This window comes from Aulonocara sp. 'chitande type north' Nkhata Bay, linkage group LG23 (assembly GCF_057382095.1).
Source record: "Aulonocara sp. 'chitande type north' Nkhata Bay isolate Kocher_YH1m ecotype deep benthic linkage group LG23, A_spYH_male_GT1.1, whole genome shotgun sequence".
NCBI classification, from domain to species: Eukaryota; Metazoa; Chordata; class Actinopteri; order Cichliformes; family Cichlidae; genus Aulonocara; species Aulonocara sp. 'chitande type north' Nkhata Bay.
The window spans coordinates 51,410,254-51,431,962 of NC_141365.1; the positions used below are offsets into that span (position 1 = coordinate 51,410,254).

At 45.5% G+C, this 21,709-nt stretch overlaps 2 protein-coding genes across 5 annotated transcripts; one reads left to right on the forward strand and one right to left on the reverse strand.

Moving 5' to 3' along the window:
• Positions 1-3: 3 nt before the first annotated feature.
• Positions 4-13,098, reverse strand: hsf2bp (heat shock transcription factor 2 binding protein). Of its 3 annotated transcripts, XM_086281983.1 has the most exons (10): positions 12,480-13,098; positions 12,254-12,324; positions 11,342-11,477; positions 8,484-8,581; positions 8,153-8,302; positions 7,376-7,520; positions 7,138-7,255; positions 985-1,088; positions 596-795; positions 4-185 (listed from the first exon to the last, which is right to left on the reverse strand). In XM_086281983.1, the coding sequence occupies exons 2-10, from the start codon at positions 12,296-12,298 to the stop codon at positions 156-158; spliced, it is 1,026 nt and encodes a 341-aa protein (XP_086138109.1). In that variant the 5' UTR covers positions 12,299-12,324; positions 12,480-13,098; the 3' UTR covers positions 4-155. The 3 variants fall into 3 exon arrangements, with proteins under 3 accessions (XP_086138109.1, XP_086138110.1, XP_086138108.1); XM_086281984.1 differs by having other exon boundaries at positions 12,254-13,098; XM_086281982.1 differs by lacking the exons at positions 12,254-12,324; positions 12,480-13,098 and having other exon boundaries at positions 11,342-11,549.
• On the forward strand, positions 9,895-21,532 carry ankrd10a (ankyrin repeat domain 10a). Of its 2 annotated transcripts, none has more exons than XM_086281979.1 (6): positions 9,895-12,896; positions 13,744-13,896; positions 14,472-14,563; positions 20,614-20,840; positions 20,914-20,976; positions 21,074-21,532. In XM_086281979.1, the coding sequence occupies exons 1-6, from the start codon at positions 12,699-12,701 to the stop codon at positions 21,388-21,390; spliced, it is 1,050 nt and encodes a 349-aa protein (XP_086138105.1). In that variant the 5' UTR covers positions 9,895-12,698; the 3' UTR covers positions 21,391-21,532. The 2 variants fall into 2 exon arrangements, with proteins under 2 accessions (XP_086138105.1, XP_086138106.1); XM_086281980.1 differs by having other exon boundaries at positions 9,895-10,399.
• Positions 21,533-21,709: the final 177 nt, after the last annotated feature.

The following is a 21,709-nucleotide window of genomic DNA, read 5'->3' on the forward strand; positions in this document are numbered from 1 at the left end:
ACACACTGCAAACATCTTTACTAGGACAGGTTTAACAATGCAGATCTACATGCACTTTAAGCACTAACAATGCACAGCAGTGTGAACATACATAGAAGCTGAACAGTGAACAATGCAGTGAGAAAGGCTCTTCTTTCACTTCAAGTCCTCCCTCGTCACACACGGCTCTGTTTGCAGGCCCGGCCCTGGAAACACACCATGTCACAGTCTGTGCTCAGAAAGGTCAGGGATGGATCTCACGGTGATGTGAGGAAGGGACAAGTGTCTACATTTGCATGCAGTGCACAATCACACCAGCTTTAGACTTTAGATCTGCCCGTGTGAGACATCAGTGCAGTTGCTTCTCTATTCAGCAAAACCGAGACTAACAGCCGAACCTAAAACACACTAACTAGTGCTTTCACTAACTGTTATGTGATAAATTACCAGGTGTGAAGAAAAGTAGCAGTGAAAGACTCAGATGCTAACAAAAGAAGCAAAACAGGTGAAGTTAACCTGAACACATACCAAGTCCTCATTTCTGTCCTGACAGAGTTAGTGTGGTAAACACAATGACTGCAAGAGCAGGGAAGCAGGGTTCATCATACTGTGGTACCTGTTGGAGGGCCTGGAGGTCCTCCAAGGTCTGCAGAGCAGTCAGTCTCAGGCTTGGCTGCGTGCTGGCAGCGAGCCTGCTGACGCGAGCACACAGGTCTGGATCCAGGAGCGAGGAGCCCAACAGGAGCAACACATCGTCCTCTAACAACATGGACTGCAGGAGACGCAGGGAGTGGAGACACACCTCCCAGTGTCCGTCTACAGACACACAAATTAGATCCTGGAATACACAGTCTGTGACACTGACAGTTTATTCAATTAACTATATCAGTGTCATTGAAGGTTAGACTTGAGACGGGTTGTAGGCCAGAGCTAGAGCACAGTGTCTGCACAGTGTCTGTGAGTGATGGGCAGACACTGTTGTTGTTGGAGCATGCAGCAGCTTACCATCAAGCAGGCTCCAGATGAGAGGGAGGATTCCTTGGTTCTCACTCAGGTACTTCAGTCCTTTGAGACTGATGCTCACGTTATAGAGCGCCATCAGCATCAACCTGCAGCAAAGCATCACCGTAGTGAACAGCAGTCCACACTGCAGAGAAACACTGACATCTAGTGGCCACAACATATCAACACATTCAGATCCCTTTTAAGAGCTTTTAAAAAAGAAGTTTAATAAAATTCCAATGAGTGAGTGGTGGTTGGTCAGCACTGTGAAACTATGATGTTCGTCAAGTTTGTGGGTTTCATTGTGGTCGTATGAGCTCTGCACACTGTTGCAATTACAGGTATTTACTTTAGTAGGTCCCTTTTTACTAACACATACCACACACAAACATTACAAACTCTTGGTCGCTATAATAATAATAATAACTCTATTTATAAAGTGCTTTCAAACAAAGTGCTGTGCAGCAATTTGAAACTAAAAAGATGAATAAATAAAAGCGATGAATAGCAGTACAAGTAAAACACAATACAAGTTAAAAACAGTAAGAATTTAAAAACTAAAAGCCACAGAATTAAGACCTGTACACAAATGTGTGTTCAACACATGGAGCACGGGGTGGAACATGAAGGTGTAAAAGGTCGGAGAGGTATGAAGGTGCCAGTCCGTTTAAAGCCTTGTAGGTGAGCAGCAGGACCTTAAAATCTGCTCGAACCTGACGAGGTAGCCAGAGATCTCAGAACAGGGTAATGTGCTCAAATTTCCCAGTTCTTGTTAAAATGCGAGCAGCTGCATTTTGCACCATCTGTAGACCTCTGAAACTTTTCTTTGGAAGCCCAGAAAGAAGAGCGTTACAATAATCAATACATGAAGACACAAATACATGGACAAGAACCTCTGCAGTGTCGCTTGACATAACCTGTCTGATTCTGGCTATGATCACTTTAACTTTCTACTAATATGTCAATGAAAACAGAATCTGCATCTTTCTATCCATGTGCTGCTGATGATCAGGGTGCAGCCAGCATGGGCAACAGTGTGAGCAGACATGCCCAAACCTCCATCTCCCACTGAACATCCTTCAGCTCTTATCATAGGACACCGAGGCATTCCCAATTGAGAGACATCCCAGCTGGACATCTCTGAAATATCTCACATATGAAGGGTACCAGTGAGGTGGCTGCACCGTATCAAATGGCTCCAATCCTCGTGGAGAAGCAGCAGCTTTAATCCGTGTTGGAACTACTTATGTTGTTTGTCTTAATAAAATGTTAGAACTTCAATGCTAGAAGGAAGCTCAGGAAACAAGGAGAGACATCAGAACACAGATCAAGTTTTTAGACACGCCTTTGTATCAGTTTGAAAAGCTTATGTTACGTCAAAGTGTCCATGTTGCCCAGCAGGGCGACAACAATACTCAGCCTTTTATAGCTGAGGGATAAGAATGATGACAAAGGAGGCACAAAACCTGCAGCCCAAACTCTTCTACAAACTGTTACATGGATTTTATATTGTACAGAATGAGAAGCCAATAGTCACTCACAATTACAGCAGCTGGAACTGCATGGAAACCTGGACCTACAACCCTCTGGAAACCAGATTCCAGCTGTTATCAGCTTTTTAATAAACATTGTTGACCTTACTGGTTATAAATGGGATCATTCATCTTGGCAGACTTAGACTGATGAACTGATGAGTATATAATTATACTATACTGATGTTTATACCAGAGAAGATCTTAAAATGGAGCGAGTACGTTTAGCTCATAGCATTACCGTTAACTGTCACACTACAAAATCTAACTCAAATAAAGTCCAAACCTCTGTGAACACTCTTTAAATGGAGAGTCCTCTTCACACACTGAGGTTAATTATGGAGTTCCACAGGGTTCAGTGCTAGGACCAATTCTGTTTACATTATACATGCTTCCCTTAGGCAGCATCATTAGAAGACATAGCATACATTTACACTGCTATGCAGATGACACCCAGCTCTATCTCAAATTCAAATTCAAATTTTATTTGTCACACACACACAACCATACACAGTATGACATGGGGGTGAAATGCTTGTAGCTGTACAATGCCCGACCATTAAATGACAGAAGAAAAGTTTTACAATATTTACAATTTACTACAAAAATTTACAAATTAACTTAGGAATTTACAGTAAAGAATGTGCAAATAGCAGAAGAGATTATAAAGATAAGGATTATAAATTATAGGAATTATAGGATTATAGGAAATGTGTGGTGGTGCGTGTGGTGACGTGTGTGAGAGTCCAGTCTTATAGTGACGTGTGTGGGAGAGTCCAGTCCTACACCTGGTTCAGGCCTGAATAGCCTGGGGGAAGAAGCTCCTCCTCATTCTCTCTGTTTTGGCCTTAAGGGAGCGGAAGCGCTTCCCAGACCTCAACAGTGAGAAGAGTCCATTGTTGGGATGGGAGAGGTCCATCATAACCTTCCTAGCTTTGGACTTGCACCGCTTGGTGTAGATGGACAGCAGGTCAGGGAGCTCTGATTGAATGATGCGTTCTGCCGAGCGCACCACCCTTTGCAGATCTCGTCTGTCCTGCTTGGTGCTGTTCCCAAACCAGGTGCAGATGTTTGACGTCAGGACGCTCTCGATGGTGCAGGAGTAGAAGTTCTTGAGCACCTTCAGTGGCAGATGGAAGTCTCTAAGTCTTCTGAGGAAGAAGAGACGCTGACGGGCTTTCTTAACCAGGGTGTTGATGTGACAGGACCATGACAGGTCCTGAGTGATGTGGACACCCAGGTATCGGAAACTGTCCACTCTCTCCACTGGCGTGCCACTGATGATGAGGGGTTTGTAATTCCTCGCCTGCTTTGTAGTGAAGTCCACGATCAGCTCCTTAGTCTTGCTGATGTTTAGGAGGAGGTTATTCTCCTGGCACCAGGTCTCCAGGTTCCTAATCTCCTCCAGGTAGGCCGTCTCGATGTTGTCGGAGATCAGGCCCACAACAGCAGTGTCGTCAGCAAACTTGACAATGGAGGTGGTGTCGGATGTGGCAACACAGTCATAAGTGTACAGTGAGTACAGCAGGGGGCTTAAAACACAGCCCTGAGGCACTCCAGTGCTGAGTGAGATGGAGGGGGAGACTTGTTTTCCTACCCTCACTGATTGGGGTCTGTCTGTGAGGAAGTTGAGGATCCACTGACACAGTGATGAGCTGAGTCCTAGATCCGTCAACTTGGTGAAAAGCTTAGAGGGAATTATTGTGTTGAATGCTGAACTGTAGTCCACGAACAGCATCCTAACATAATTCCCTCTGCCAGTGTCCAGGTGACTCAGGGATGTGTGGAGCAGGTGAGATATGGCATCGTCTGTGGAACGATTAGTCCGGTAAGCAAACTGAAGTGAGTCGATGGTGTGAGGAAGTGAAGAAGTGATGTGATCTCTCATCAGTCTTTCAAAACACTTCATCACAATTGAAGTCAGTGCTACTGGGCGGTAGTCATTGTGGCAAGCGGGCTGTTGTTTCTTTGGAACAGGGACAATAATGGACCGTTTGAAGCACGTGGGAACCACAGCTTGGGCCAGGGAGAGGTTGAAGATCTCCGTGAACACCGGTGCTAGTTGATCAGCGCAGGCTCTAAGGACCCGGCCAGGGATTGCATCTGGTCCTGCTGCCTTCCTGGTGTTCACCCTCCTGAAGGTGTTCCTCACGGCATGCTCTGTGATGACGAATGCATTTTCTTCACTGGTGCACTCCGAGCGCGCGCAGCCGTTTGTTGTTTTAATTGCTGCGGCGTCGAAGCGAGCATAAAACGTGTTCAGCTCATCAGCCAGTGAAGCATCGGCATTCATCATTGAAGAAGCTGGTCGTTTATAGTCCGTTATAGTCCGCAGTCCTTTCCACAGGCTCCTAGAGTCGCACTGTCGTAGCTGTGACTCTAGTTTTTCCCCGTAGCTCCGCTTTGCCTTTCTGACCGCGCTGCGCATGTTGTAGGACGCAGCCTTGTATAGGTCCATATTACCGGAGACAAGCCCTTCATTGTAGGCAGCGGTGCGTGATCTCAGAGCGTCGCGGATGTTTTTATCCACCCACGGCTTCTGGTTGGGAAACGTTCGGATGATAGTTCTTTCTGCTGTGTCGTCCGCTAGTTTCCCGATAAATCCCACAACCGCTTCCGTAAACATGTTGATGTCATCAGAGCTGCGCCGAAACATGTCCCAGTCTGCGTCATCCATGAAGCCAGATAACACACACCAATGAGTTAAACTGCAGGAATGTCTTAAAGACATAAAGACCTGGATGGCCGCTAACTTTCTGCTTCTTAATTCAGATCAAACTGAGGTTATTGTACTCGGCCCTGAAAATCTTAGAAATATGGTATCTAAGCAGATTCTTACTCTGGATGGCATTACCTTGGCCTCCAGTAACACTGTGAGGAACCTTGGAGTCATTTTTGACCAGGACATGTCCTTCAATGCACATATTAAACAAATATGTAAGACTGCTTTCTTCCATTTGTGCAACATCTCTAAAGTTAGAAATATCCTGTCTCAGAGTGACGCTGAAAAACTAGTTCATGCATTTATTACTTCCAGGCTGGACGACTGTAATTCATTATTATCAGGAAGTCCAAAAACTCCCTGAAAAGCCTTCAGCTAATCCAAAATGCTGCAGCAAGAGTCCTGACAGGGACTAGAAAGATGGTAAATGGACTGATTCTTATATAGTGCTTTTCTACTCTCCCGGAGTGCTCAAAGTGCTGTATACAACATGCCTCATTCACTCAATCTCCCAACTGCCCACACTGACTCTAAACTGAGCGCTTTTATAACAAAACTCACACTCCGATGGATGCATCGGAGAGCAACTTGGGGTTAGTATCTTGCCCAAGGATACTTGGCATGCAGACTGGAGGAGCCAGGGATCGAACCACCAACGTTCCAATCAGTAGGTGACCTGCTCTACCTCCTGAGCTACAGCCACCCCGAGAGAAAGAGAGAGCATATTTCTCCTGTTTTGGCTTCCCTTCATTGGCTTCCTGTTAAATCCAGAATTGAATTCAAAATCCTGCTCCTCACATACAAGGTCTTCAATAATCAGGCCCCATCTTATCTTAATGACCTTGTAGTACCATATCATCCTATTAGAGCACTTCGCTCTCGCTCTGCAGGCCTACTTGTTGTTCCTAGAGTATTTAAAAGTAGAATGGGAGGCAGAGCCTTCAGTTTTCAGGCCCCTCTTCTGTGGAACCAGCTTCCAGTTTGGATTCAGGCTCAATCAGGTGACACTGAATCCCTGAGGCTGGTGGGGATTCCCATGATGCACTGGGTGTTTCTTCTTCACTCACTATGTGTTAACAGACCTCTCTGAATTGAATCATGCTTGTTATTAACCTCTGTCTCTCTTCCACAGCATGTCTTTATCTTGTTTTCCTTCTCTCACCCCAACCAATCACAGCAGATGGCCCCGCCCCTCCCTGAGCCTGGTTCTGCCGGACGTTTCTTCCTGTTAAAAGGAAGTTTTTCCTTCCCACTGTCGCCAACGTGCTGCTCATTGGGGTTTTCTCTGCATGTATTATAGTAGGGTATAATATATAATAATATTAGATTATATAATATAAATATATAAAGCACCTTGAGGCAGCCGTTGTTGTTATTTAGCACTGTATAAACAAAACTGAATTGAAAATTTAATTCAATTTAACCTGAACCGCTGAAGTGCTCCCAGTGATGCTTACAAAGGAGTGCAGCATAGTGGAAACACACCCTGTCACAGGCTAACTAAAAATGTGTGGCTGCCATCAAAGTCTGCACAAGCCTATTCTTAAAAAGACCCGGATGTTCTCCTGTTACTGTTTCATTCTAATAAAGTGTTTCAATGGTGTGGACCTGACTCTGATCCGTTTTCACTTACATTTCACACAGTGTGCAGACTTTTTGAAAACTATGTTGTGAATAAAGTCAGTACAGCTGACCAACACTGAGGCTCACTGATGGTTTCAAATTAAAATCTATATTACTGAATGAAAAATGTAGGAATTTTACTTTGCAAATGACTGCTTTAGAGGAAAGTAAAAGTAGGTTTGATCCTGTTATGATTCATGGATCAAACATTGTGTCACGTTCTTGTTAACTCTATTCAATCCTGATACATATTAATGACAAAGAGGTTGATCCACATACACTTTCAGTCTGGGGAAGACACCAGGCTTCATCAACTTGAGAAGTTTCATCAAAGTGTCCAGCAAGACATGCGCTGAGCTTGACAGGAAGTCCCGCCCCTGCGTTACTGCTGCTACATCTGATTGATAAGAAACAAAGAAAAGTCAGCTGACAATCGAGCAGTTATTCGTGTTGATGGAGGTTCTAAGAAAATGTGCTTCGACACATCCTTTCTGACTGCTAGAAGCTTCAGACTCACTAGTAATGGTCCCAGCCACTGCCAGCACAAACTGGTGCTCGTGGGAGTTGTAGTCCTCAGTTTGACTTTTCTCCTCTTCATCCAAAGACGTGACAAAGCTCTCGAGAGTCTGAGCAGCTACAGCAAGGAAGGCCTGCAGCTTCCCCTGAAGTGTGCGCACGCACACGCAACACACACACACACAATCCAGCAGCATTAACATCTGCTGTTACAAATACTGTTAGATCATGTCTCAGTGACCAACAAAACATGGAGCCAATTTAATTTGGAGAGAGAAGAGAAGGAGCAGAGAGGATGCTCTTTTGTTTGCACTGCATAAAATTATTATGTGGAATGACCAAAATATATGGAGCCATGTTTCTTTTGCATCAAACACTTTAAACAACATATTTTATTGTTTCAGCTAAAGATGTACAACACAGTGGTCAGAAGGTCATTTTGTAATTATACTGTGTTGGTTTGATCAAGCAAGTCAAACTAATTATTGTGCATGCTGGGACAAGTTTGTTACTGTGGAAATGATTTTTGATTTTTTAAAGGCAGATATTTGTTCCGGCTGCAGCCCATTCCCAAAACACTTGTGTCTCCTCCTACTGGGATTAAACTGGGATCTGATGTTCATGTATTGAATACTGTTTCACTTTCAGCTGTGGCTGCACTTTATACAAACGCTACTGACCACTAACATGTATCCCTGTAGCCATATTTGGGGTTTTTGTTACAGGGAAACAAGTCCAAGTCCACACACAGAGACAGAAAAGACTGAACATGACTCACATCAGCCAGCCAAAGTGAGACGGTGTCCTCCTTGGCAGAGCAGCTCCACAGCAGACTGCAGGCAGCAGATCCCAGACCAGAGCAGAAGTCTGCCTGCTGCTGCAGCTCCACTCTGCTCTGCCACAGTTGCTCACGTAACAGCAGCTTTTCCTGAACATCCATTCACGTGGATTCAGTGCAGTGTCACATACAACAAGTAATAAATGACAGCATGGCTTAAAGCAAGACAAGCCCAAATTCATCAAGCAAGTCCAGTTTCCTCAGTGGGATACCAGAAATATTTTCATGTTATTGTTATGAGTCCATTTTCAGGTCTGACTGTCGCTCTCACCTCTTTCTCTTTTTGACTCTCAGTTTGCACAGCATCCAGTCGAGACTGCAGGTGCAGACACTCCTGCCTCATCTGCTCCTTCACAATCTGCTCCTTCACTAAACACACACACAGTTTGAGAGCAGATATTCTTATGTAATGTTTCTAACACTAGTTTTCCACAACATGAAACTTTGTCAGCTTTAAGGTAGAGTTTTGGTCCCATTTTGATTATGTCATAATCTCCCAGTCCTGTAAGAGGCCGGCAACCTCTCCGGAGTATAACCGCCTCTAATTCCAACCCCTGAGACCCTAAACTGAATAAGTGGCTGAGAATCGTGATTTATGACACGGTCTCCATGGTGGCGGTGAGTGTTTACCATGAGAAAGCAGAGACAGGGTTTCACTGCGGTGGTCCTGGGTTTCTGGACCTTCTATGGGTTTGTAATTCTTTTCATTTTCACAGGGACAAAACAACCAGTTAATAGTTAACAAACTTTCTTTAGTGGGGGACACTGAGGCCTGAGCCCTTCATGGAGTGTAGCACACAGGTGAACCAGGGGGAGGACATGATATTAGGGGCCATGGAGTCTAAGCAGTGAATGGCAGTATGCAACTTAAAAGTCCGCGTCTTACACACAGCACACTGTGTGGTCTGTGTGTGCATCTCCCACAGATGTGAACTAGGTTTCATGTAGTAACAGACTTGATGTTCCTGTAAAGGAAGAGGAAAAAGGATAGCATAGTGCTCAGAGATGGACAGGTCAATACAGGGCACATCTCAGGTCCAGTGTGGGACCTCTTAGATGATATGCTGCGTGCTGCTGGAGCAGTCTAACAGTGGCATACATTCTGCAGTAAAGGGGCAGCTGTGAGAGTCAGTATGGGTAAGGAGGCGTGTGGAGGAGGACAAGCTGGGGCTTCTGGGGGTGGTAAACAGGGTCGAGTGGGCAGAAGAATCCGAAATGCTGTCGTGCCAAAAAGTGATTTCTGATTTTTCCCTGCGTTTTTTTATGTCTCTTTGCTTAGACAAAGATATTAAAGGAAATTTAAAGAAGTTCAGGCGCCTTCTTCCAGGCTCCTTAGACCACCATGAGCTGGATGACTGAGCACCTACACAGATAATCAGACCAGTCCTTTGGGTCACTTCAAATACCTTTATAGAGCTGTCACGTTATATTTGGCGCAGTGCTAGAGCCCTCCTGAAAAGGACATTTTTAATGTCAATAAATGGGTGAAAAACCTTAAGTGCAGCGTCTATCATGCAGGCAGGTCAGTGAGAAAAATAAATGACATCTCGGGGGTTTTCAGCCTCAGCACAACCTTTATCATCCCCGTGATGCATTCACGGTGGTGCTGATATTTCAGCATCTCTGCAGCGCTATCGAGGAGGAGCGACGGGAAAAAAACGCGTGTGACAGATGGAGGAAGATGTCACAAAGAGAGGAAACGGAAAAACCTTACATGTGATGACTGATTCGTTTTAGACTTTTAAATCACACGTGATGTTTTGCTGAGCTGGCTTTTTGTTCGTGTTTTTCAAAGGTTGCATGGAAACAGCAGGCGGCTGGTTAGAGTACGGCGGGGTTCGTAAAGAGCGCTTCTCAGCTTTGTCGCGATGACGTCTGCGCCTGTCAGAGGACATCAAGGAGCATGCTCAGTGTCACGAGAGATTTGATGACATCATCATCATCCAGGAGCGAGGTGATGGCAGAGATCCAGCAGAGCCGACGGGACATATTTCATGGTCGCCATGTCGGAGCACAAGCAGCTAGTTAGCAAGTTAGCCTCTGTGCCAGAGCCAGAGAGACGGGGAGCACCACCCTAAAGCCAGGCCGTGGCAGGCGGAGGCCAGGATGCTGGCAGATCGGGCTGCTCTCAGAAGAATGGTCCAGTGGAAAGCAGCGGGGGTGACAAACAGCCGGACACAGCAGCAGGTGAGGACACCAGGCACCTAACAGCACCCAAGATACTGTCTCCATGTCTTTAGGAGAATTTGTGGAAATACCACATATTCACTAGTTTGACAGGCAGGAAATACTATTTTTGTACTCCCACCCCAAACTGCTGAAAGCTGGGAACCTGGCATAGCTCGGCGTGGTGTGCAATGTCTTCCAAAAAAAGACACGACCCAATTCTTCTTATATTACCACAACATACTGTGGTGAGACAACATCCTTCGTGAATAGCAGTGCTAAATGGAAAGAAAAGCAACTGGACTTCTTTAAGGTTCTTGAAGATGTTTGAAGAAACTGGTGGAGAGTCCCAGGTGGCTCACAATACCAGTTGTCTGCCACCTACAATCCAGTTTGGAGATCCCTTCCCAGGCACCTTAACAACCACTCACATCTTGCCAGTTGACCTCAACAGGTCAGGTGAATTGGTGAAGCAAGGTCTCACGATGGTCTCACCCGAAACCTCTGCTGATAATGACCCACACCCTTTTTCACACCTTGACTCATGTGGTGAGACACATGATCAGCAGTGGGTCAACTCCCACTAGGGTCCCACCGGGGACTCTCTTAGAACCGAAGAAGCTTCTCGGATGAGAGGTGAAATGTCTTCAAGAAACTTAAAGTCCAGATGCTTTTCTTTCCAAGCTTCTTAGATCAACAGTGCTGTATATTTACTGGGTCAGGCCCGGGTCAGAGTAGAAGATAAAATGAGGCTAATGAGAAAGCAGGTGCACCTGGCTTTCCTTATCACCTGTGAGGGCTGTTAAACAGACCTGGCTCCACTGACATTAGACAACTCTGTCTCTCTGTAGCTGGATGTCTTCAACAAGCCTTCAGGTTTATACATTAACTGTATATGTTCTGCTCTGTGATACACACAACACCCTCGTGTTTACAGCAGGATCAGAGTGGAGTTCAGCATACTTGTCTGAGCTGCTTGGGCTTTATGCAGCATCTCCATCAGATCCCCATTCACAACTCTGGGCAGGAACTCTCTAAGCTGCATGACTTCTGTGGTCAACTTCTCTAAATCTCTCTTCCTCACTCGGATAAAGCCACCCTGGAAGAAAAAAAGATAGAAAAAGACTGCATCCTTCTTTGCCACAGATGCGCTCATTTAATTGTGCTTTTTTAGATTCTAAGTAATCCATAGACAGACAAGGAAACTATTAAATATGCACTCGAGACCAGGCAGAGTGTGATAAGGGCTCAGTGTAAACTGCTATCACAATGAAGCATGTCTGTAGGATGGCCTAGAAATAAGCAATGGGGACAAATGAATAGAAAACACAGAAGGAAAGTCTTAGGTATGTGTTGGCCGACCATGTTCTGCAATATCAGCTTCAGTGCACTGATTCTCTGAGTTTTAAATCATCACCATCATTTAAGAGGTCTCTGCTGAGTTACTGGTTTAACTTAATTAAGTTCAGACAGACTTTACAGTGTCTCCAGAACAGAGACACTTCCTGTAGTTTCTTCATTGAAATTATGCACAGCCCACATTTTTAGTTTTATAATGTAATGTAAGTCTACAGTGTCATCTCAGGGTTTGAGCACACTGCCTAAAGATGGCTCTGTCACTCAGATAGTTGTATTTGAATTATAACAAGGTTAAAGGTTTAGCTGCTGGCTTGAAAAAGTCCCACTTTTATTAGCCAGGTACGCGTTTTAACTCTGTACTTGTAGTAACCACTATCACAGATTCATCGAACACTGAGAGGCCCAGTCTTTGGACTCCAGCCGGTCTGACGAGGACAAAGCTAAAGATGCCGTCTTTGTTCTCCTGATTAGCAGGAACAGCAGGCAGGTTCGTCCGGGGCTGGCTGGGTGTCTTACCTTTGCCTTTTGGCTCGTCTTTTTCCCGCCTGATAAGGCTGCCATGTTACTGCTGGTTGGTGAGTCTGCTTCTGGGGTCACAGAGACCAGCACTCAGTTTATTACACAGCTAGCAGAGCTAGCACGTTAGCTAAGAAATGTTTCTGAATCCACAGACCGAGGTTTGAGTTGTTTAGTGCCACATCACCAATGTTTTTGAATATATTGGACACATAAAGATGCTCACCAGTGGTGTGAGTCAAAGGACTGAGGACCTGTTCCTGGCCGCTTTTTAGCGCAGACCGCCCCAAACACACGGGACGTAGCTGTGAGGCGGGCTCCAGTCCGGGTTTTACGGCCTGCGAGAGAGCTGGGCTCTTCCTTTGTGTTTGAACTTCTTCAGTGTGCTCCGTGGGACCGGTGCGGTGGAGACAAGCGCTTCCGTTTGCCCTCTCTCAGCTCACTCATGTCTGGGGGACTAGAAGCCCGCTTCTCCGGGGATGACGTGTTTGTGAGCCGCTTCCCAGTGCACCGTGCCTGCCGGGATGGAGATGTTGGGGCTCTGGTCCTTCTGTTACAGCAGCTGTCAAACCACATCCATCTAACTGCCGAGGACTCCTTCTATGGATGGACTCCCATTCACTGGGCTGCTCACTATGGACAGGTTAGCATGCAATCACTGGGTATTCAATAGTGGTGTCCATGAAACACGAAAGAGGGTTAAAATAGGTGTGCACTTTTGCCTGCTGCTGTGAACTGTAACCACACTGTGTGTATTATATGTTTAAACTCCAACATGGCGGCGGACAGCGCTCATAATCAAGCTAAAAGATTTTTTCCTCTTTAATATTTCGCCGCGCTCCTTTACTGTGTTTGATTGGCCCAAACAGTTATGTCTGAGTACCGGCGTACAACAAAGGTTTTTTAAAGACAAAAAAAAAAAAACTTGACGTGTTTGGAGGTTTTCATTGGTTCAGTAGGAGCCAATCGCTTTTTAGGCGCCAAAATCGGCTCAAAACAAACACGAAGCCTGCGACGCCGCAACAGCCTCTGTTCTCTAGAAATATAAAAACTTGCTCTCTGTTTTTTTTATTTTATTTTATTAGATGATTAATTACTTCTCGTACGATTCTGATCTTCTTCATTTTATATCACTGTCTTTACCAAAGCTCTGCTAGAAGCGTCTCTTCAGCCACCTTGAAATATCTCCAAACACTTACTGGGCACATGTTTTAAGCAGTGTCTGGATGTACTTAAACTTTTTGCTTATACGTCCCTGTAAGCGGACCTTAAGTGGGATTTTTAAATATGTCTAACAACCAAAGTCAGCTGAAGCCTGCTTTGAGAACAGCACGCTGTACAATACTCAGGTGATATACAAGGAGAACTGTTGGAGATTTCTTACAATGAAAGTGCGTCAGTGCAGAGGTCTCCTCTGAGATCTGCAGCAGTGACATACATGAGCAGTGTGTCACTGTGATTCTTGTATTTGTTACTGGCATGTGGCACAGCTGGAGTGCGTGATGCACCTGGTGGAGATGGGCTGCGAGGTGAACAGGGTGACCAGCCGATTCAATCAGACTCCAACACACACTGCAGTATTCGGAGGACATCCTCACTGCGTGGTGTGGCTCACTCAGGCTGGGGCTGACGTCAACAAGCAGGTCAGTGTGTGGAAACTCACCTATTGTGTAGTATTTAATGCTTAATGTGGTGCTGTTTGCATCTATGAGTGTTATCACTGAATATTTGAATTTAGGGACCTCTGGTTTATGCATCTGCTGTACATAAGTTAGATGAAGTTCATTTTATTGACAGTGTCTCCAGCGTTGTTCACACTAAATATGTACTTGTAGTCATGGTAAGGTTTTGGGACTGAACTCGTACTTGCAGCAAAGCTGAAAAGATAATTAGAAATGGATGCAGAGTTCACAGTGCCAGCAGTACTCATGAACCCGAGCTCTTCCATCAGTGGCCCAGGCGTGGGCCGACAGGGCAGGAGCTTTCACTGCTGCTGGTCACCTTTTATTTCAAAAGAGCAGTGCACAATAATCTGAGCAGTGTCACCACAGCTGCAGTCCTGTGACTGTGAACATTTTCATATTATGATATTGTCTCCTAGACTTCGATTGGTCAGTAATATTAGTGTCATTTTTGCATGTCTATAACACAGTTGGCTTGTGCTATTCTAACAGCTTCATTCATATCTCAAACCTTACAGTTTACGTTGTGTTTTCAGGACTTTGTTGGTGAGGCTCCCATTCATAAGGCAGCTCGGTCAGGTAGCTTGGAGTGTATCCAGGTCCTTTTGATAGCAGGCGCTAAACCGCAGTAAGTATCCTGCAGTCTTCGGCTTAGTAGTAATATCCAGTGTAAAGCACCACAGAAGCTCTGGCACACAGAGTGTGAACCACAGCAGCTGCTACACGTCTTAGATTTGAGTCATGTAGGCCACACATGCTCAGCAGGTCTGGTCAGAATAACTACAGCTTTTATTTTTACTGTGAAATTTACTTTAGTGGGAAATCCTGCAGCTCAGTGCTGTGCTTCAGATATCCCGCCTGAGGTAAACCCAGAGGAGGAGGAGGATGTGGCATCAGCCAGCATAATTTCTGCTGACTTGTTTTTGTTTTCCTGATTAACAGGCTGCGTTTGGCGTTCTTTAGTGCTGCGTGTTTCCTCATGCTAACAAAGATCAGCTGCTGTGGTTCTGCCATGTTTTCTGTTGTCCTGAAATCTTATTCTTAGTGTCTCATCAGCTGTTGGGAGGGAACAAGCCACAGTGGTCTACTGTTAACATCCTCGCAATCATTTTCCATCTGTCATCACCAAGATGAAGATGTAGTGAAGTTCTGGTACAAACAGGTGACATGAAATAGTCTCAAGATCCTTGATTCAAAAAAAAAATAAAGTAATTGTCCTTAACTGTCCATAAGGAAGTTACAGCAGAAAATCCATTCTGTGGTGGTGTAGTAAATAATGGCCTCAGGTTCTATTAATACTTAACTTAGTGAGAACATAATGATAAAGACCAGTTAAAATCTGTGCCAAAGCTTGCTTTATTGGACAAATCCAACTCATAAAGCCATATGTTTTACAAATCTTTGAACTGAGATAATCTATCACTTTAAGAAAAATACGAGCTGATTTTGGGTGTGACGGCAGCAACACTTCACAAAGAGTTGGGATGTTGGATTGGAGCGATCAGAGGTTCAAAGCAGAAACAGCTGGAGGAAGAATTTACAGTTAATCAGCTGGTAACAGAGAGGGACACGTTCAAAGAGGCGAGTTCCTCAGAAGTAAAGGTGGACAGAGTCCATCAGTCTGCAGAAAACTGCAGGTTCAGAATAATGTTCCTCACTGTGAACATGTCATCACGGACAGTAATGATGGAGCTGATTCACAGCTCTGCGTGTCATCCACACATGCAGGATAAAGCTCCATTATGCAGAGAAGAAGCCAGATGTGGAGTGGGGTTGCATCAGTGCCTGTGGACAGCCTTTCCAGATATGCAGCTGGCACATCTGGAAAGGCTCCATCAGTGTGTGAAAGTACATACAGGTTTTAGAGCTGTAGAGGTGTTCCATCCACGTGTTTCAGGGAAGCATACGGCATCTACTCCAGCATCATGGCTCATTGTAGAGGAGTCCGTCTGCAGAGCTGGCCTGCCTGCAGCCCAAACTGTTCACCAACTGAGAACATCTAGTGTGTCATGAAAGCAGAGCCAGGACTGACCAGAGCGGGACACCGGTCCTCTCCCAAACGTGCAGCAGCCGCTCTCCTCAGCTCACACGTGTTTACAGACTGTAGTTAAAAGAAGGCAGGAGGCTGCACAGTGATGAACGTGGCCCTGTCCCCCTTTGTTGCTGCCAGCACATTCATAATGACCTTACTGTTTCTCAGACGGTTCATTTTAGTTTAAAAAATGTTTTCTGTGAATCAGAGTTTACGACGTTCTGCGTCGTACAAAGTGTCCCACTATTAAAACGTGTTTCAGTGGCCGTTCCCTCCAGTCAGCTCATTTGAGTGCCATTTGCTTTAAAGAGTGATAGTAATGTTGTGTGTGTTGTGTTTTGTTCAGCAGCGGCTCAGGTAAAAATCCTCTGGCATGTTTGTCATGATGCACAGCGGAGAAAAGTAGTGAGTGTAAAAGCAGAAAAGCTCATGTTTTTATGCCTGCATGTGGCACAGCAACAGCAGTTGAACATGTAAATATGCTGTGCTGTAATATAAATGGAGACAGTTACACCACCTGAGACTCCATAATAAGAGGAAAACACAAGAACAGTGATCAGACTGTGGCCTTTGTCTTTGCTTTCTCCTGAAAACTACACTCATTTATCATTTAGGCTTTTACCTTAACCTACTGTTGTAATGAAAGCAGAAAGTTCTCAAGAGACCGTTAATAAAATTATAAAATATTTAATAAAAATGATAAAGTAGCTGGGGCAGTAAAGCAAGGAAACATGGCTCTCCATTTACTGAGCAAAAATATTGAGACTGTTTAGTCCATCGGTGTCAATACCTGTAGACCATTTTTTAAATTATTTTTATTAAATATTTAGTCTCAGAAATGTTCTGCTTTTATTGAGTTTTTCCTTTTGATCTCTTTTCTGATGACCCACTGATGGGACGTGATTCTTGACCAACACAGAGCGCCTACAGGGGGCGCTGTAGCGTTCTGTGTTGAAGTCTGGCTGCTGTGAATGTTTTAAATGGAGAGAGGAGCTGTACCTGTCAGTACCAGCAGAGTTTCTGATCTCACTCACTGAGCTCTGCAGTGCGTGATCCTGTCAGCTCGGCTGCTTTTCCTTCTCAGCTCCCACTAGATGACACTGAGCTTCCAGGCTGGACGACTGTATTCCAGGAAGTCCTACAAACTCCCTGAAAAGCCTTCAGCTGATCCAAAATGCTGCAGCAAGAGTCCTGACAGGGACTAGAAGGAGAGAGCAGATTTCTCCTGTATTGGCTTCCTGTTAAACCCAGAATTCAAAATCCTGCTCCTCTAAATAAAACTGAAAATGAGAGCAACAGCAACCTCTGCACTCACGTTATGGTGGTTACAACCTGACGCAGCTGCTCTCTGTGTGTTACTCTCACTTTCTGGATTTGGTCTAACGCCGTAGCGTGCTTGACCCCACTTCCTCAACCTCTTCTCTATATCTGCCTTACCAGCCGGTGAGAGAGATGGAGCGCGGCTGAGGACGACTGACGAGTAGTGACTGATTTCATTCTCATGCAAAGAGTTTTTTTGATGGTTTAAATGAATTTTATTAGGCCAGTTTCCAGGGAAACCATTAACTGTCTAATGACTTGAATGTCCTGTAGAAATAATACGACTACTTTACAGAATCCTTGACAAAACTGATACAGATTGAAATGTTTCTGCTGTTATTAGCAACTGTAAACTGATTCATGCGTCCACTAACCTACCAAATAACCACTGAACACAGTATTATTAATGTATTTAATACTCACTTGAATGTCTTTGTAACTTTTCCCAAGAGAAATCAGAGCTTTGAGACTCAAACGTGAGTACTCACATGAGCTTTTCTGCTCAAGGCATTTGTACACTCGTTGAAGGACATTTTAACTGTTTTGAAATCAATATAAAGATGTGTTTTTGCAAAATGTTATATATTATGTTAAAAAAACAAACAGCTGTGATCTTGATTGTCAAATTGTGCTGGCAGAAACAAACACCCTGCACGTTGTGATGTTTTTCAGCCTTTGAGTTTGAACTTGATTTTCTGAAGTTGTCCCAGAAAGATGGAGCAATCCAAATAGGCACTGCAGAATCTGCCACACGTGCATCTGCGAGCAGCTTGCAGTTGTGCCACTGAGTGCTCACTATCGCTTCCCACAGTTTCTGCAGCTGGCAAACTGGCGAGGTATTTCCTGCAGTGATTGGTTTCAATGCTAACAAAGCACTCACGATGACTGTCATGTTTAGGCATGCATGCTTAGCTCTCACCTCACTGTTTACATACTGTGTGCTAATGGGACACGCCTCAGCCTCACTAATGATTGGAAGCTTAGTCTCAGGAGTACGTCAGAGTGCAGTGCTGTGCAGTGCAGTGCTGTGCAGTGCAGTGCTGTGCAGCGCTGTGCTGTGCAGCGCTGTGCTGTGCAGCGCTGTGCTGTGCAGCGCTGTGCTGTGCAGCGCTGTGCTGTATGTTACAAAGACAACGGAGCAAATTGGACAGAAAAAAATAGATTTATGTCAGAATTTGCAGCAGGTAAACATACCTGTAAAATGAAATGTCTATTTTTGTAGGTTTTTAACCAAATTACATCTGCACTCACTGGCCACTTTATTAGGTACTCCAGAGGAAAGAAAAGCTTAGACTTGATCTCAGCATGTTTGAGAGGTTATGTGGAAACATCTGTGGATAATCAGAACTTGATCTGTGGTTTTCTACAAAGCACAGCTCATTTCCTAACGATGACTCACTTCTCCTTCTGTTCAGGGCTTTCAAACCCAAACCACCCCAGCATTACAGAACAAAAGCTTCAGCGCTGTGAGCTTACTTTAGAACATAATCGAAGCTTAGAAATCACAAAAGCATGATTGTTTTCATGACAGCACAGATGTACTGTGTAGGATATCGGAGCAAAATGTTGGCGATTCCTGTGTCCTGATTGGTCCTCCAGTTTCAACCTGATGTTGTTCTTTTTCATTTAGGACCATGCATAGACCACATCTCAGACGGTTAGAATATTAGGGGAAACCGCCTCTGTTCTTCATCATTTCATTCAAAAACCTAAACTTTCATATCTTCTACACTCCTTGTATCCATTCTCAGCCGAGCCGAATGTTCACAGCGGTGCAGACGCTGCTCAGCATCACCCATCAAAGTGAAAAAGTGCAGCGGAAGATCAGTCAGAAAAGTCCAGCTTCATTTATACGTGGCTGAGACTTCACGAGTGTGGAGGGGAGGTGTTACTGCTCTCCAGGTTGCTCTGATGGCCTTTCTGGGGTTTTGGGTCGGCTGGTTCTTGTTTTCCTCTTCACATAATCTCTATAGCTCAGGTCAGGTGAGTCGGCTGCACATCACTCGCTGGGCCCACGTCCTCATTTTAGGTTTGACAGCATTTTAGCAGGTAAAGGTGATGCTTGGACATGAACTGAGCTGCGGTTTGGGGAAGGCCTCGAAGGGGACTGGTGATGGCTCCCGGGCCTGGCAGATCCCCGTGTACTAAATAGAAGTGAAGAAGTTAAGGAATTGAGAACAAGGAAGGAGGGAGGGAGGGCACGTAAAGGAGAATGAGCAGTTTGCAGAACTGGGGGAACCTCTGTAGATGACAACTAGAACGAGCGTGTTTGGAGGCGTGGTCCCACTCCTGAAATACCGAAACATGATGTCGATAAATGAGTGTCTTCACAGAGCTAATGAGAGAAGCATGAAGAGCTCCAACGTCTGCTGGTAGATGTCTGTGTTGACTTTGGAGCAGCACCAGGAGGTGACATGTGAGCAGGGATCTCAAACTATTGACGTGAAGAAATATAATGCAACTTGGCATTGGAAATGTTTGTTGTTGTTGTTCTGTGCTACTTGAACACTAGCGTGAGATGGCAGTGGCCCACAGCTCATTTCAGTTTGAAAAGAAGACTCTGGACCTTCTCCTCCTCCTCCTGAGATGCGCTGCTCTGTTATCTCTGGTTCAGGCTTGATCTGACCTCAGCCCACTCCTGTCAGGCTCTCCCAGGTTCTTGAGATGACTTTTCTTGACACTGATTTCGAGGCTGAGGTCATGTCTGCTGCACCTTTTCCTGCCGTGCTTTTCCCTTCCGGTCCACTTCCATGGAGATGCTCCAGTACGGCTGTGAGCAGCCTTCTGTGACTGCTCATGGATCCTTCTCAAACGTGACGTCAGCAGTCAGACGGTGTACGTCCTCGAGACTGTCTGAACCGTAACTTCCTCAAACTCGACATGAAATATTCTAATAATCTGAGATGCTGGAGTGCAAATTTTATGATCCAGCATCAGAATGAAAACAAACAGGTTGAAATGTTTCATTTTGCATGAAATGAATGTAGAATATTAACAATACAAAAAGAACATTATTGATAATATCCAGATTGTATTATATCCAGTTTTGGGAGGCATGCACACGGCTTTCACATCTGTGTGATAGACAGGAAAATAAACAGTTTGAAACACGGCCTGTCGTCTTTAGCTGAAACGTGGCGGTGATCGCGGTCCTGCTGTGTGTGAGTGGGCAGGTTAGTCACAGCACGTGTTGCAGGGTGAGACCATCAAGACTCGGACTGGTTTTCTTCGATCGTGATGGTTTCTTCTTGCAACATTAGAGCTCTGATGGTTTGAGGTGCTGTTACCCAGGATGCACTTTGTCTGACTTCATTCTTATTGTTTAGTTTAGAGAATGCAAGCGGGCAGACGGCAGCAGACCTGGCCCACGCTCAAGGCTTCCACGACTGTTTCTGCTTCATCTCCAACGCCCAGAAGCACCTGCAGCAGCGTAACGAGGGGAACATAGTGCAGAATGGAGGCGGCGCCCCCTGTGGTCTGGGTGCGCTCAGCAGAAAGAGGCAGCTAGCCGCCCTGGACGCGGGCCACCTGAAAAAAGCCAAAAGGGCTGATGGTAAGAAATGTTTACGTGTCAGGCGTGTGCGCGGTGCTTGCTTGTTTGCTCTTCTCATCGTGCTGTGCTGCAGGTATGCTGGTGCAGAGCAGCGCGCTCGAGGAGCTGGAAGCCATGAGCCTGGAGCTCAGCGCAGGTGGGTTTGCTCTGCGTGGCAAAGCAGCAAATGGCTACAACAATATCACATGATCTACCTCTGATCCCATTTTCTCTGCTGCTGTGTTTAAAAGCAGATTTCAACAACGGGCATCTCCACGCTGCGCCTCCTCCTCCGCTCTCTCCAAACTCTCACTCTCCGCCACGTTGTCGGCGGGCTTCAGCCGAGATGTGCGGCTCGCTGCACCTGAGCAGCAGCCCGGGCGGCTGCGTCTCCAACTGGCCCGCGTGCCTGGGGCCAACCGGGGTGGACTGTGGGGATTTCTTGCATTATGGACACTACCATGGCTTTGGCGACACGGCCGAGGAGCTGAGTGACAGCAGCTGCATCCGGGCGGAGCATCCATCCAAGCAGGCTGTGGATGGCAGCATCCACCTATACCACGGCTCATAAACCGGAGGCTTCGTCTGCAGGCAGATGTGCTTCCACTAAACTTTAAAGGATTACCCTGGCAATCAGAAGTAATCCTCCTGTGCCTACAGCCCACAGCCAGGACGAGTCAGGCTCACACTGACTCAGCTGGGTGGTGAAAAAGCTGCTTCCAAAAATAATCTTCAGGGATGGATTTCTGTGACATCACACTGTAGGGCAACACTATTCTCATAACTCGAGTTAACTTGGTTCTCTTGGTTTAATCAGCAGCGTCTCTGCAGCCCTGTCCTCACAGTGGCCTTTCAACCACGGACAGCTGGTGGGAATACTTCACTCGTCT